The sequence below is a fragment of the Pygoscelis adeliae genome, unplaced genomic scaffold (assembly GCF_000699105.1).
Source record: "Pygoscelis adeliae isolate BGI_AS28 unplaced genomic scaffold, ASM69910v1 Scaffold269, whole genome shotgun sequence".
NCBI classification, from domain to species: Eukaryota; Metazoa; Chordata; class Aves; order Sphenisciformes; family Spheniscidae; genus Pygoscelis; species Pygoscelis adeliae.
This window is the reverse complement of record NW_008825610.1, coordinates 1688375-1703746: the sequence shown is the minus strand read 5'-3', so window position 1 is coordinate 1703746 and position 15372 is coordinate 1688375. Positions and strand designations below refer to the sequence as shown.

Sequence of the window (15372 nt, the reverse complement as noted above, 5' to 3'; positions counted from 1 at the left end):
ATTTCTGCAGAATTTGGCCTATCCTGAAACGCTGTGTCTGTGAACTTTGATATTTAAATCTGCAATACTTTATTCATGAGTGAATAATTGTTCCCTAAAAGATATTTACTTAAAGTAAAAGCAAATGGAAATGCAAGCTGCTGCTGCTTCAAAATAGTTCTTGGCATTTTTTTTAGTTTAGAGGAGTAGGAAAGGCATGGGTTTTGTTGGTGGTTTTTTCCCCTCCCACAGAGGAAAACAAAACAAAAAAAAAAACCCAAGAAGGAATGGGGGAGTTAAAACAAATAAAACTTGATGAGACTAGAAGAACCCTTACTGCTTTAGCTAGCTATGTGAAAAAATGTATTTCATTAGACTGTCCACATTGCTATTTTCCAGACCCTATGTCAAAGGGAATCACTGATGGGTAACAATGGAAAGAAATGTTGTTTTCTCTTTCTCCTCTTCCCACCCCTTCCCCCAGCGATCCTTTGCATCCGTGTGTTAGAACTTTGTTCACGTGTTTTCCAAATGACTGGCTGCTTTGTAGTTCTAATATGCACCTTTCTTTTAATTTTAGGTTCTGTCTTCATTTTGCTGACTCAAACCGCAGATTCCGAGGAAAGGAGGGGGAAGTGGAATAAAATACTCAAGTGCCAGAGGAAAAGCCAGACTAGCCTATGAAAATTGCTGTTACTAAACCGTAGACTGCTCACACTTACACATCGTGGGGGGAAAGAAATTGCTGTCGATTCAAGGCTTATAAAATGTCTTTTGCAGACTTTCCTCACTGAACTTCAAATAGGCTAAAACCCTCCAACTAGGGTTGAATTAGGAAATGGAAATATGACTCCTTGGTGGTGTCTTCCACCTTCCTCTCCCTCTGCAGGGTTTTTTGTCTGGGGTAGGAAATCCTGAACAAATTGTATGGCGTCAACCAAACTTACAGTTGATGGTTATGGATGACATAGGAACTTCAGATTTATGTCTCTGCAATGACACCTGATTAAGGCAAAGGTTGAAAACTGCTCATCAGCTACTTTATCAAAACTTGTCCTAACTCTTACGGTCATGCTTTCTCTCTCTTTCTAAGATTTGAACTCTGGGGTGATGTTCCCTGGAGGGCACGAGCAGATAAGTCATCTTTCTGGATTGGAAACAGAAATAATATGAGAATGCCCAGAAGAGGCTTAGTAATTCAAGCCAGGACTCGTTGGCTGTTAGTGGGCCTTGCTTTACTGTTCAGTTTAGTCTTGCTCATGTATTTGCTCGAGTGTGCTCCCCAAACAGATGGTAATGGATCTCTACCTGGTGTCGTAGGCGAAAATATGGGTAAAGAATACTATCAAGCTCTCTTGCAGGAACAAGAAGAGCATTATCAAAACCGAGCTACCAGTCTGAAACGTCAGATTGCCCAGTTAAAGCAAGAGCTTCAGGAAATGAGTGATAAATTGAAATCCCTACAGGAAAAAAAGAGCCCCAAGGTCAATGGCATGAACTACCAGGGCACCAAAGAACAAGCATCCAATGATCTCCTAGAGTTTCTTCATTCCCAGATTGACAAAGCTGAGGTGAGCGTGGGGGCCAAACTGGCTAGTGAATATGGCGTCGTTCCTTTTGAAAGCTTTACGTCCATGAAAGTATTCCAGTTGGAGATGGGGCTCACTCGGCATCCCGAAGAGAAACCTGTTAGAAAGGATAAACGAGACGAGTTGGTGGAAGTTATTGAGGCTGGCCTAGAAGTTATCAATAATCCAGATGAAGAAGATGGACAAGATGAAGATGATGGAGTAGGAGAGAGGCAGCTGTATGGTGAAAATGATTTCATAGAAGGTATGTTTATTACATGCTTTCCAGCCAGTTAACGGAATGTCCCGACAGGCGTTTAATGCTGTTTGTATTTTTAGGGGGTTTACCTACTTGAATATAGTCTTGAACAGTAATTGCACAGTTAAGAACCTTTATTTCTAATGATGAGGATATTACTGCTTCATTATGCTGTGTTTTGTGTAGGGAGCAAGAAGTCCATTTCGGAAGAAGGGCTCACCACAAGAAGTGTACAGGGGAAGTTGTAACTGCTGAAAACACGGAGGCATTCGTAACTGATTTTAGCTGAAGTCAGTGTGACACAACTGCTCATGGTACTAAATAACTGAAAGCCTTCCAGTGAAACTGGTGGCAGTGGGAGGGAGAAATCGATTCATCTCTCTTGTTCCAGCGTAGTTAAGCTATTCAGTATGAAGCTACAGGGTTTTTTTTCTTCACTCATCTCTGTGCTGCTTTTAGTCGCTATTCAGGCTTTTGACTCCCGTAGAGCTGGCATACTCATCTTGGAGGGAGAGCGTTGGTGGGCTAACGTGCTCTGGTCGTGTCAGCTGAAGAACTTGGTGTCCTGAATAGATAGACCCTTCATGGTATGCTAGTTAGGCGGTTCGCATAGCTGCACAACCTTAAACTGTTCTCTTGTTCTCCACTCAGTTCTCTTTCAGTGCTTGTAAATTTAATTATGAACACGTTACCATAAAAACGAAAATAGCAGTTACGCTTTCAACATTTAGTGACGCCCTTAAAAGTGCGTTAGTGATAATTCCTGTAAAAGATGGCTTTCAAGGTACGGTGTAATGCTGATGGAGATAAGTATTATCAAAAACTGCCCTAGTACCTCTTTTTTGTATTTACAGTATTAAATACAGTTCATGCTGCCATAAAAAAAACCCAAAAGTTGGACCATGTTATAAGAGCATTACTGTAAAAGAGATTCTGGATCTCAGCAGCACTGATGTCTGCATTATTAAGCAAACACATGCTGGAGAAAGGTACCGTTGGCCTTGAAATAATCGGTTCTTTCAGTCTAAGATGATGTAATTGGTCTGTAGCGCAAAAAGTCTCTGCTTTTAACAGCTACTGTGTTTAAAGTTTAATGCAAGTACTCTTCTTCATTCCAGAAGGGGGGGCAGGGCATAGAATCTATTCAACTGTCTCAGTATAACAGCCAGCGCAGTGTTAGGCTCTCAGCACGTTTTTCACTTAAAACCATATTATTTTGTCTGGAAGTAGTCATTCTTGCAGTCTTTTAATTGTTTTCTTTTCATATTAAGCGTGCAGCTGCTTTTCCTTTACTGTTCGAGATACTGCTTATACTCTGCTGGATTTCTTTCTTAACCAGTACTGAAATAGTTGTTCATTTTTCTTAGTGTACTGCAGACCTCCAAGAAAGCAGGAGATATGTAGGACCTTAGAACTGTACCTTAGAACCTCTGCCTCTCTTCACACCGGTACATTGATAATTGCTTTTGGAAGTTGAACGAGTTTCCTTTTGTTGTGAAGGCAGTTTCTTCAAGCATAGGTTACAGAACTGTAGAAAAAATATGCAGCACTTAAAAGAAAGTATTTTTATGCTGTAGCTCATATGGGTGTTACCAACTAGCCATAGCGATACGTATCAGTGTCTTGTTTCAGACAGAAGTTGTGGGTTGTGTGGGTATTCTGTGTTTGTGTATGTGAGAATACTACTGGCTAATGTAGACACTGGGCCAGCAAAAAAAGCTGCTTCTGAATATTAACACCTTTTTTTTTTTCCCCTTGTTCCAAAACTTAGAGGTGAGAAATGGAACCAGGCGGTAGCGGTCCCTGCAGCCCTGTGACCGGGCTCTAGCGCGCTACCCCGCTTGTCGGTTTGTACATCCTCGTTCGATGGAAGTGCAGTTGGAAAGCTGATGTCTTTCCATTTAGAAAATACTGCTCCCTTAAGCTATCATAAACTGCTGGGCTCAAGTTCCATAGCAGACTTGGTGTATCCACTGAAGCCACCACGGTTCCTCTAACTGTCCAAAGAGCCCAACTGAATTGTTGCCGGCTTAGCATTGCTCATTTAGAGAAACAGTTCGTTAAAGTCGGCTGGAGTTAAATAGCTTGTCACTTCAGTTCTGTATCCTCTTCAGTTGCTAAAGATGATTTTGGGGTTTAGGACGAAGACTAGAGTTTTATGCAATTTGAAACAAGAGGCTGAGAAACTTGGTCCGTGGATTACTTTGGGGCGGGGGGCGAAAGAGAAAACTGATACTGCGTTAGTTAATACATAGCCATCATACATTATGCTTAATACAGATAAACTGATTTTGCTTGTTCTGACTTGCAGGGATTTTTTCTCAAAACTAACGCATCTCTGTCTACAAAAACCGACCCACAAAACTCTGCCACAAGTATAAGCTAAACTAGAAATGGGCATTTTCATTCTAGAAGTGTTCTAGCTTCCTACCTCAATAAGCTAACTTTTCACGTAGGTCAATGTTTGGTTCTGGGAGTTATTTCAGCTTTTTTCCTAGACTTGTGAGATACTAGACTAGCCCTTGAGCCGTGTAATCTTTTGTGGTATGTACTTTAAGTTGTATTAGTAAATCCGTAGAGAATTTGGTGGCTGTTTAAATAAGTTCAGAATCTTTTATCGTATAGACAGCTGGACCTAATGGTATCTCTTCATCACCATTGAATGTCTGAAGTTCTTCCCCAGCATTTACATTGTCTTTGCCCACTCAGTAGAATATCACTGTCCTGATTTATAAAAGGATCGAGAATTTTTTTTCATACTGTATTTTAGGGTTTACCTGTATTGGAGTCACTTGTGACAACAAAGACTGATGACATGAATTTAAACTCAATCTGCCTTGTCTATTTATAAAATAGAGAAATTTCCTAAATAAACTTTTCTGGAAAAGTACGCTTAATTACTCAATAATACACGGTAGTCTGAATCAACTGATTTTTATTACTCTTAATACCGTGTGGGCCAAAAAACTTCAAAATACGTGCTGATGGATGGTAACTTTCTTCTTGCTACTCTGGGGTTTTTTTGCCTTGTGCCCTTGATTTAACTGTTCGTGCAGCTTTCTTGCTGCATGCTCAGCCTCTGTGGTCTCTGCGTGAAGATACTCTGCCTTCTGCCAGTGGTGCAAGGAAGCTGTATCCATGATAGGGAGCAACCTGTTGAGGTGTTATCCAAACTGATGTTCCTTTTTTTTTTTTTTCCTTTAGCATTGCAAAACAAAGTAATGATCAAATGTGTTTCGGAGCTGTGATTAGGCAGAGCTGCCGCAGCCACGTCGTGGCTTTTGGCAGGCTTCGAGTAATAACATCAAGTAAAAAAAAAAAAGATATTTGCAAGAACGCATTGCAACTATAAAGATACTTTCTGAAAGCTCCAAATTATTTTTCACAAGGCTCAGTTGACTTTCTCTGCTGATGAAGAGAAAACGGGGAAGTTTCCCAGCTCTGCAGGGCTCTGTTTGGTGCACAGGTACCTTTTTCGCTTTGCTGCAACCCAAAATGAAACTTCCAGAATTCTAATATTAACAGAACAAAAACCTGACCTTAAAAAAGGTCTTGTTCTGCAGTTACTGTTTGTGAAACACTTTGAAGTTGTTTTTCTTAATATTTCCGTTAGATCTAAGCGTATGAAAAATAGGAGTATGCTATCCCCCTTGGGTGAAGGGTATCCCTAGAGAGAAGAAAAATTGCAATATTGCATATTTTCACAAAGGCAGGCGTGTAGGACTACAGACAACGAATGCAGTTGCTGAATTGGGCATTCTAAGATAGTCCTGGATTAAAAATAGATTTCGTTGAGATCAGTGTTTGATAGTATTGAGAAAGAGAGGATAAGTAAGATGGGAAGAGCATGATAGTATTACCTCTGTCCATCCCCTTACTTCAGAAGCCCGTGACATTAAGTCTTGAATAGCGATGCAAAACTCAGTGAGGAGCCTTCATGGATATCTGTACTTTACTGTCGGTGTAACTGGTTTATTTGGGTTACATTTATCAGTGTAGCGAGTTTATTTTATCAAGAGATTAAAAGCTTTTCCATTGGATAGACATTTAAAATTAACCTTTGGGAAACAGAGGCATTAGCATATTTTCGGAAGCTAATTAGCAATTAGTTAATCTCTAATAAAGGTCTTGTTGTTGAATGTCTACCAGAATTTGAGCGCCGCTGTTTGGGTGCACTGCTCTTGCTTCTGTGTTTCCAGCTGGAACTGGGCAAAGTCCAGAAACTATCTTTAGGTCTGAATCTCAACGGAAGGCTCGCCACCCGAAATACGTCCTTGGCATGTAAAAAGTGTTTATTCCAATGCTGCAAGCTCAAAGTCAAAACTCTTCCAGAGTCCTTGCCATCCGTAGAACAGCGTGGGCTGTTTGTCATGCAGACACCCCCTTCGGTATGTCCTGCATAAGACCAGAAACTGGCCGGTGTCCTGGGAACTTCAACGGAGAATTTTAATACACACACACAAAAAAAAAATAGGACATATGTCTTAAATTCCATAGACCAAACGCTTTCTTGGTAGCTTTCTTGGTAGTTGTAAAACAAGTAATAGTATTCGGTGCGATGGAAGAACAGCTTTTTGGCTTTGATAGTAATTGATCCCCAGTATTCCTAAGATTTAATTCGTTTGATGAGAAACAGAACTTCTGCAAAGGGAGTAAAGCTTCGCGGAGCAGGAACAACAGCTGTTAAATTATTTCTGCTGCTTTTTACCCCTTTGGTTACAGAGCTCTATTTTGGCTGGCAGCCAGCGTATGCTAGTTGGAAGGTGAGATAGCAGCTTTTATTACATGAGTCAATCCCAAGTGTTAAAAACCTGAATACACTAAGAAGTAAAACAGATGTGGGTTCTTTTTCTGGCTGTTCTCAATTCTGGCTTCTGTGTGTAGAAGCTTTAATCCCATAAAAGTATTCAAATTAGTAGATTACCTACGGAGGTTAGCTCATAGCAAGGAGAATAACTCGAGGAGGGCATAGTTACTGTTTAAAAGACGTGTGGTGCCGGTAGGATGTTGAGATTCAAAAGTTTAGAATCTTACGTTCCAGCAATTGAATATTGACAAGGCACTGCTCAAATTCGGACTTGCATATTAAGGTCTTTATGAAGTTACAGCAGCACTTCTTTAAGGTTACTTTAATGTAGAAATTTTTATTCTGTACCACAGCCTCCTGTTGTAGACTGACATCTAAGCTTACCCTGTGATTAAAGATAAGCTATTGGCGATTTTGACATGCTTTTTAAAAACTTCACTCGCCTTGTAAATGGCATTTTCATCTGTAAACGGCTATTGGATGCTAGAGAAAGGACTATAATATACGATACTGAATGTTAATTTATGCAGGAGTACTGGTACAAAGTACTTGCTGCGTATTGCATGAGAGCGTGGTGTGCAAACACCGCGGTGCGCAGTCAGCTGCTCCGATAACCAAGAAGCTGTTCTCAAGCTACAGCGCTGGACTACGCAGCACGAAGGGTCGGAGCGGAAAAGGGTTGAGAGGGATTTACGACGTTGTTCTGCTTCTGACAAGTCAACACTGTGGACTTTCATTGTTTGAAACACCCTCTTCAGTACTTGTAATTAATACTGATTTGAAACTCTCATGCTTTTCCTGAGCATTAAGATGTGGTGCACATTTTATGCAGCTCTGCGTTCACAAAGGAAGAAATGTGGATTTCTGTCTCTTAAGTGAGTGCATTGCAAAACTTTGTTCAAAGGGTAAAAAGCATTTGAGTTGAAAGGTTAGACTCGGTCACCATTAACTCCCAGCGCGATGGCACCAGCTCGTTCTGCTGCACCCTGTCTCCCACAGACCCGGCGTGGCGGTCATCCACGTTTCCCGTCGGGTCTGCCAGTGCACACGCTCGCCGGCAAGAAAGAACGCGTTACAGAGCTGAATATTGGAGGGGAATAGGGAGCTTGCTGTAAAAGAGAGGCTGTTGGGCAGAAACAGGGCAGGGGCAGAAGGAGGGAACATCGGTGAATGAAACTGGATTTGGTTTGGGGAGGGAGGCCGCAGCAGAGGAGCGGTGGAGGGAGTTAGGTAGATTTAGGGAAAGGACTCTTTGTAAGGGAACCTGGGAGATAGAGGAGAAGAGCTGGGGCAAGGTGGTGTACGCATTCCTTTGCTGCTTGTATTGAATGAGAAAGTAAGGGGAGGAAGGGGAACATGGAGGAGCCGGGAGAGAAGCAAAGCTGTAAGATCACTTCTTTCTAGTTCCTGAGATAGACAAACAAAACCAAGCTGCTCTAAGGTTTGAGGGCTGCTCCCTTCACATACCTTGACCCCTCTTGGTTTCAGTTGCAAAAAAGGCAATGACAACAAAAAGGACAGTATCAATACTGAGCACAAGAGACAACCCTTTGTATCACCGGAACAGTTCGTCTGTCCCCGTGCCCTGCCACCTCCTTTCGGGGTGGGAGGCCGGGAGAGGATTTCAGCTGCTCTGGAGGCTGGCTTGCAGGAGAAGAGGCGGTTCAGGCCTGCCGGGCGAATGGAAATGCGCCGGTTGCACGGTGTAAAGGCAGGTGTGCCCACCGCGCTTGGGCATCTGCACCTCTTCATGACGTTCCCAATGGTCTGTGTGGCCAGCTCAACTGAAAGTTGTTCGGTTCATAGCGTAGCTTATGTTTCTTCTCCATAATAACAGCTTTTCCTTGTGGGGGAGAGAGGAGGGCGGAGATGGGGTGAACGTAGGGCAGTTCTGTTGGAGGATTTTTCCTGTCGTCATTTCATACCCTCAGGTTAGTATAGATACAGGATTACCAATGCAGAGCTCAGTTCGGTCAAAGCCACAGATGAGTCTTGGTCTTTTCCTTTGTGGTGTAAAATTAGAGAGGCTGTTGGCTTGAGTTGCTTCCTTGATGGTCCTTAAATGAAAGCAATCGGCTAACCTAAGTATTTGTTCTGAACGGGATAGATTTCCCTAGTAAGGAAGAGAGTAGTAAAATGTCTCTAAATAGGTAGCCCTGTTTGTAGAGAACTGGTATTGTTTTCTCAGTGTTACAGCTACGTAGAAAACTTCTGCTTACGTCCTTAGAGGACCATAGCTACAGTAAAATGCCACTATGCTTATCTGTGGGATAGAAAGCACTGTAGTTAGGTCAGCGGTGAAGATGGTTTTAAAGCATTCCAGCATTTATCGCATGGATATTTTTCCTTTGTAGATATCACATTTCAGATTTTACAGGCTTTGTCAAGCGAGTTACTGGGTCATTTGTTCTGCCCACAGCTTGTGTTGTGTTGATGGCTGGCCAGATGATCTCAGCTTTTACTGTGGACTAGCTCAGGGGAAGATCCTTACTGAAGGGCTTAAGAACAGGCAATATTAGATTTCAGCCATCCTTTTCCATCGCAAACAGTTGAATTCCCTTTTTGTGGGGCAGACCCAGCTCTAATTCTACCTGAGAAGTTGATGTAGGACCATAAAACCTATCTAAGAAGCTGGGGAAGCTGGAGGTTGGTTGAGATTGTTTTTCAGATCTGGTCTAAGAAGGCAGGAGGGTGATTGCGATAATTGGTGGTTTGTGGATTATTCTTTTGTTTGTTTTTAGGAAAACCCTGGAAGCTTTCCCCCCTAAGCTTTATTTTTCACTTCTTTATAGTTCTCAGGAAAAACAGTGTTTCTGAAATACAATTGCTGGGATCTTTGACTTTACAAATCACTTGTGTGACTTATTCTTCAGGTTACTATCGTACAGAAAGAGATAAGGGGACACAGTATGAGCTGTTTTATAAGAAGATGGATGGCATGGAATACAGGCATGTCACCTTGTTCCGACCTTTTGGACCCCTCATGAAAGTGAAGAGCGAAACGGTCGATATTTCTAGATCAATCATTAACATTATTGTTCCTCTTGCTGGAAGAACTGAGGCATTTGCACAATTTATGCAAAACTTTAGGTAGGTGCATGAGATTATGCAGTGAGCTATGTTGCTGATTTTCAGTATTTTGTTTTGTTTTCAAAATGCATTTCTGTTCTGGTGGATTTGCGACAGAACTAATGATTCCAACATTGTGTGCAGCTGCCCTGGGATGTTTGCAGTTGAACCTATTGTATGGAGAAAATTTTCCTTCTAAAAGGATTTAAGAGATTCTCAAACTGCACCAAAACCCCTTTTAGACCGAATGCCAAGGCCACTGTGAACCTGGACACAGATGATCTTGAACATCATTTCTGTTTCTACAACAGTTTTGGAGCTCCTGTTTATAAAATCAGGTGTTGGAATGAGACACACAGTATTGGAACCTTCTGATTCAGATGGGAAAGATGGGGAAGGAAGAGGGAAAACATCTTTCCTTGTTTTCTTTAGAAGCCAGTTGAAGTCTGACCAGACTACTTAAATCTGCTAATACTTTTAAATGCAATAGCTTTTAAGTACCTGAAGCTTCTGTTGTGTTGCAAGTAATTATTCATATCAGCTTGTCTTTGTGCTTATAGGGATGTGTGTATTCATCAGGATAAGCGTGTTCACCTCACAGTGGTGTATTTTGGACAAGATGGGCTATCAGAAGTAAAAAGCATCCTGGAATCCGTAGCTAGGTAAGTGTGTCGATCCAATGTCAGTCAATACAAACTATATTGATTGGCATTTAAAATGGTTTTTTAAAAGGATGAAATAATAAAAAGAATAATTTTGTAGTCCATTACAGCTTAATAGGAAAAATAAGCTTTATTTACAGAACACTATTTTTTTGGTTGGCATTTTACAGCTGAAGTTGCAAAAGTCTCCTGAAGGCTGCTAAAAATCAGGTTATAGGCCAAAAAAGACTAGCAGCAGTGGCTTTGAGGTTTCTATTTGACAGTCCAAGAAACAATAGGGGTGAGTTCTGCAGTGAATATTCAGTCGTGCTAACAGATTGATCAGAATTGAAGTTCTTTGGAACTGGGAGGTACATTTCGATAGGTCTTTCACTGGCGAATCAATTTTATTTAGTAATAAGGAAGAGAAATGTAGTCAAAGTTGGCTGGTGTGCTGCTGAGTGTGAGAAGTTAAGCTTTGCCCTCGTATCTTCCAGGTACTAGGTAATTGGGCCCATACTTACCCTCTGCTGTAAAACAACTTTAAACACCGTTTCATCGTGGCTGTCTCAGCAAGTAGCGTTACAGTAGTATGGATTTGAAATTCCCAAATGTTGCCTTTTTTTTTTGTTTTGTTTTTTTTTGTTCCAGAGGGATGGGACAGGTGATAGCGTCCGTAAGCCTGCAGCTAAGGGGCTCCTTCTCTGGTGGGCTCTCGCGCTCGCCCCCAAGCCGGGAGCCGGTTGCCCTTGTTAGCCGAGAATGAGCTGGGCTCCCAGGTATCCCCGTCTCGCAACGCAGGCCAAGGCTCTGCTCGATGAAGTGTGTTAGGCACGGGTTATTGTGTCGCTGGCTTAAAACGCGACTGCCAGTTGGCCTGGCGTGCGCAGACATCTTCTAGGAAGGGAGGAGTGCTGCTGCCTTCCTCCCACAGAGCCTCCCTGGCATCTAGCTTGCCGAGTGCTGGCGGCCTCTGTTTCGGAGGCCTCTCTGCTCCCTGTGAGACGTCCTCCTCTTCTCACAGCGCTGAGTCGGATTCAGTGCTGCGAACTCAATGGGCATTTATCTGGTTCTTCATCTTCTTAGTGGTGCTACTGTTGAGTATCTCCGCTCTGTTCTCTGCAAGCATTGGCCTCTGAAGCGTCTCCGAAGTAGACACTTAACTTTGCTTGAAGATATTCCCCCCCGGGTGTATTTCCAATCTCCCTTTGCTGCTCCTTCCCTCTTCTGCGATGAGTAGTGGCATGTGTGCTACTGGTGTGAAACGGCGAGGAGAAGCAAGCTGTCGGGGTTATGGTGGCATCACCAGGCAGATGGCCTTCTGCCTCATGAGTTTGGTGGTGCCGGGACTCCCGTCTTTCCGTTTGCCCTCCTCTCTGACGTAGCGAAGACAGCGCTAGTGCTCTGTTAGTCGGGCCTTCGTAGTTTGTGGGGACAGATTTTAGACGGCATTGTCATTTCAGAGAACGCTTTAATTCACGTCAGTTGCCAAAAGGCCTTTTAAGCCTGTCTGAATGATTAAATGCAAAGTGAAGTTGTGAAGTAAGACTCTGGTCCATCTTTTTACCGTGTCTAAACTCTGACGCTTAAAATAGACAAATAAGTGGAACGGATATTTTTTTCTCCTCCTGATGATATAACTGTTTTTTTAAAAACTTCCGGAATGAAATTACTGTAAAATGCTGAAAAAGTATAAATGGTCCCTTCCGCCCCCCACACGGATTTATTTTGGGTTTGGCTCTGTTTTTCTTCTAGAGAAACTAACTTCCACAATTACACGCTCGTCTCTCTGAATGAGGAATTTAACCGAGGCCGGGGACTCGACATGGGTGCCAGAGCCTGGGAAAAGGGCGAGGTCCTGATGTTCTTCTGTGACGTTGATGTTTATTTCACAGCCGAGTTCCTCAACAGTTGTCGCTTAAATGCTGAGCCTGGTACGGTCCTTTACGGTTGCTGTAACGGAGTCTTTGTCATCTTGTTTGGCTTAAACTGACCTGTGTTGAGCGTACAGAAAACGGACTGGAATGGTGGAGCTTATTCAATACCATGCACCTAGGAAAACGAAAAATACCCTGTGCACAAAAGACAGTAGTATTTAGACTGAGAAATAACTTCTGCCTTAGCGTAGCTTGTTTTAAGACCACGTTGTCTTTTTTGTACAGTAAGTACAATTTTCACGTTTTCGCAAGATTCGGCTGTCTAAAAGAAAGCTGGGTGGTTTAATTGCTTTAACAGTTAGACCGCATGTGAATCTGTATAACAAAACTCAGCGCAGCACTTAACGGTGGAAGATGATTTTTGTTATACTGAAATCTCTAACAAGTTTGGCTTATGTCTTCTCACGCTTGTATGGCCAAGACACATCTCACACGAGTCGTTTTCAGTCAAGCTGCACAATGTGCTCCTTATAGAGACTGAGCTAACGTTCCACATTTACATCCCAAGCTCTGAAATTTTCTGACCATTTTTCTCAAGTTTGCATGAAGCTTGCTTGTTCTGCAAGCTTCTGCCAAGAAGGATAAAGCTTTCTTGAGTTAACAAGCGTGCTAGTTAAGACCTTCTCCTGTCAAACATTTGTTTGGGGTTTGTTTTATTTTTTAATGCTTACTCTTATTCCAGATCTGTTGCAGCCAGAAACCATTTTCTCCAAATGTCAATTTGGAATGAATAGATACTTTTTCTTCACACAATAAACAGGCGAGAAAGTCTGCTATAAGCCAGATGTTTGGATTCTGTTTGTTACTTTTTCTTTCATTTCTGTCTGTCTCTGCACTTCGTGAAACGAGTTGTATAAATAATTGGAAAAACTTTGGAGAGGAGCGTCTTGTGAGCTTTCGCAAAGACGGGAGTTTGAGAGACTGCTCGACAATTCATACTGACAGTTTGTCACCTTTGCTTCAAGTCAGATCTGAAAAGGCTTCTCACACCTTCAGAGTTCATGCCCAAATCAGGGTGCTGAGTATTCTCGTGAGCTGTCGTCGATACCTTTGCACCACTGGCAACGCCAGGGATCCTTGAAAAATACTGACCTGGCTTCTGTAACAGGCCTAGAACTGGTGTCGCGGCACAATCAGGATACTCGTGATGCTTAATGCCCTTGCGGGGCATCCTGGATGTACACACTTTTAAATGCTTGTGGAAAGAGGCACGCTCGTACAACTCAAGCTATGCAAGGTGTTACTTGGGCTTGGTTATTTTTTTAGCTTTACTGCATACCGTTATTGCAGGGATTTTTCACTGCCATCTAATGTGAAATTGTGAGAGAGAGAGAGAGAGAGATATATAAAAAAAATTACTATATAGTATGTTATGTATATAAGTATGTGTAACTATCTATAAATGTATACCTATAGAGTATATATAAATGTGCGTACATATTCTTTTATTTTTTTTTAATCCTGTGGGCTCTGCCTGACTAGATGTTATGGGCCACCTAAATGGGAAATCCTAGCAGTTAGACCTTATATTTATTTGTTTTCGCTAGATGGCTCATAGCTAGTATTTCACATAAAGAGAGTATTTCTAGTTTTCTCTTGCCTTCGGAAAGGATGCCCGCAGTTAGTAACAATTACCTTTTGACTTCCAGGGAAAAAGGTTTTTTATCCTGTGGTATTCAGCCTTTATAATCCTGCTATTGTCTATGCCAACCAAGATATACCACCCCCTGTGGAGCAACAATTGGTAAGCAGCGTGATTTATTCTGGATAGAAGTAGTTGTGCTTTGTATTAAAACAAAATTAAGTGTAACTTAATAGTCTGTTTGGGGTATCTTATGACCTTTGGCAGCGCGTATCTAAACACTTTTCTCCATTATGGGCAAAGCACCTGGAAGAAAAGCTTATCAAACAGTACAAAACTCATTCCTAGATAAACTTGGAGTTCTACCTAGATTTAGAAAAAAAAAAAGTGCTATTAATCAAATGAAGTTGGTAGTCCTGATCTGTTGCTTAATTCTGGCTTGGAAAGCCAGTATTTTAGGAGGATAGCGGCATAACGTGGCAGCAACTTCCGTCTTAATGAGCCAGTGAACAAAGAAGTGGTGAAAGGAAAAAAAAAAAACCAAACCTGTGAACGGTGCTTGATAAGCTTCCCTCAGTATCGCCTCTCTCCGCTAACTACCAAATGGTAGCTGCGGGAAGCGTGCCGTGTAACGCGAGTTGGGCTAAGATGTTCCGTCGGTCGCTTCTTCCGTGCTGTGGACAGCTGTGCTCTGTGCAGTTTGGTTCTTGACCTTTGCCATCCAACATCTGCCAGAGCCATGGGCTGTTACACCGCTAATTTCATCTTCCTTTTGGAATGAGAAACACTGCTTCTAGGGAAGCTTGTAGTCAACATAATAAATAAACCCCACAGACATTCAAGAGAGTAGGCTTAAGGATCATTTGGGGCTCAGCAGAAAGAAGGAAGGACCGTATTTCTGGGTCTCAGTTGCCTGAAGATGGAATGGCCGCGGTCAGCGTCCAGGCTGACTCTCTTTCAAGAGACTGCGTAAATGAAATTGGGGTTCGCAGCTGGGACTTCGGAGGTAGACAGGTTTGGAGGAGAGGAAAGAGAGTGCAATGCAGCCTTACTAAAAGAAAAGAAAAACATAATAACCCTCACCCCCTACGTTGTTTGCAAGGGTCCTACCGAAAGTAGGAGGGAGGCTTTTGCATATGGCCTTAGGTAGTCACAGCTGAGAGAGGAGTGGGCTCCTGCCTGACGACTCTGCTGTTTACTTTTGTGAATCCAACAACTTTGTGGTTGCTGCCTTCGATCGCAAACCTTACTTTTCTTGTCGTATCAGAACAAGAAGAGACGAATGTGGCCTTAGAAAACCGGGTGGGAATTGGAGTATCGGGAACAGATGATATGGCAATAGACTACCAAAAATTTACTGCTTGGTCTGAGCAGATATATAGAAAATAGAGGTGGTGTGGCAGAAAGGTAGATGTGGAAACCTCAATGCGATTAAGTATTTGGAATCGGACGGCAAAGGGTGGAGTGAAGAGCAGGTAATTAGGAAGCCCGCATCTGTGCATGGCGCAGAAATACTTCAAGTGTTACGTG

General features: G+C 42.4%; 1 protein-coding gene across 1 annotated transcript in view; it reads left to right on the top strand.

The window, feature by feature from the left end:
- The first annotated feature begins 610 nt into the window (after positions 1 to 610).
- CSGALNACT2 (chondroitin sulfate N-acetylgalactosaminyltransferase 2) overlaps positions 611 to 15372 on the top strand; it is a 16890-nt gene continuing 2128 nt past the window's right edge. Inside the window, exons 1-5 of the mRNA XM_009332683.1 lie at positions 611 to 1812; positions 9487 to 9703; positions 10243 to 10344; positions 12079 to 12257; positions 13910 to 14004. Of these exons, the coding sequence (XP_009330958.1) occupies positions 1149 to 1812; positions 9487 to 9703; positions 10243 to 10344; positions 12079 to 12257; positions 13910 to 14004 (1257 nt within the window). The 5' untranslated portion in view covers positions 611 to 1148. The remainder of the gene's footprint in view (positions 1813 to 9486; positions 9704 to 10242; positions 10345 to 12078; positions 12258 to 13909; positions 14005 to 15372) is intronic.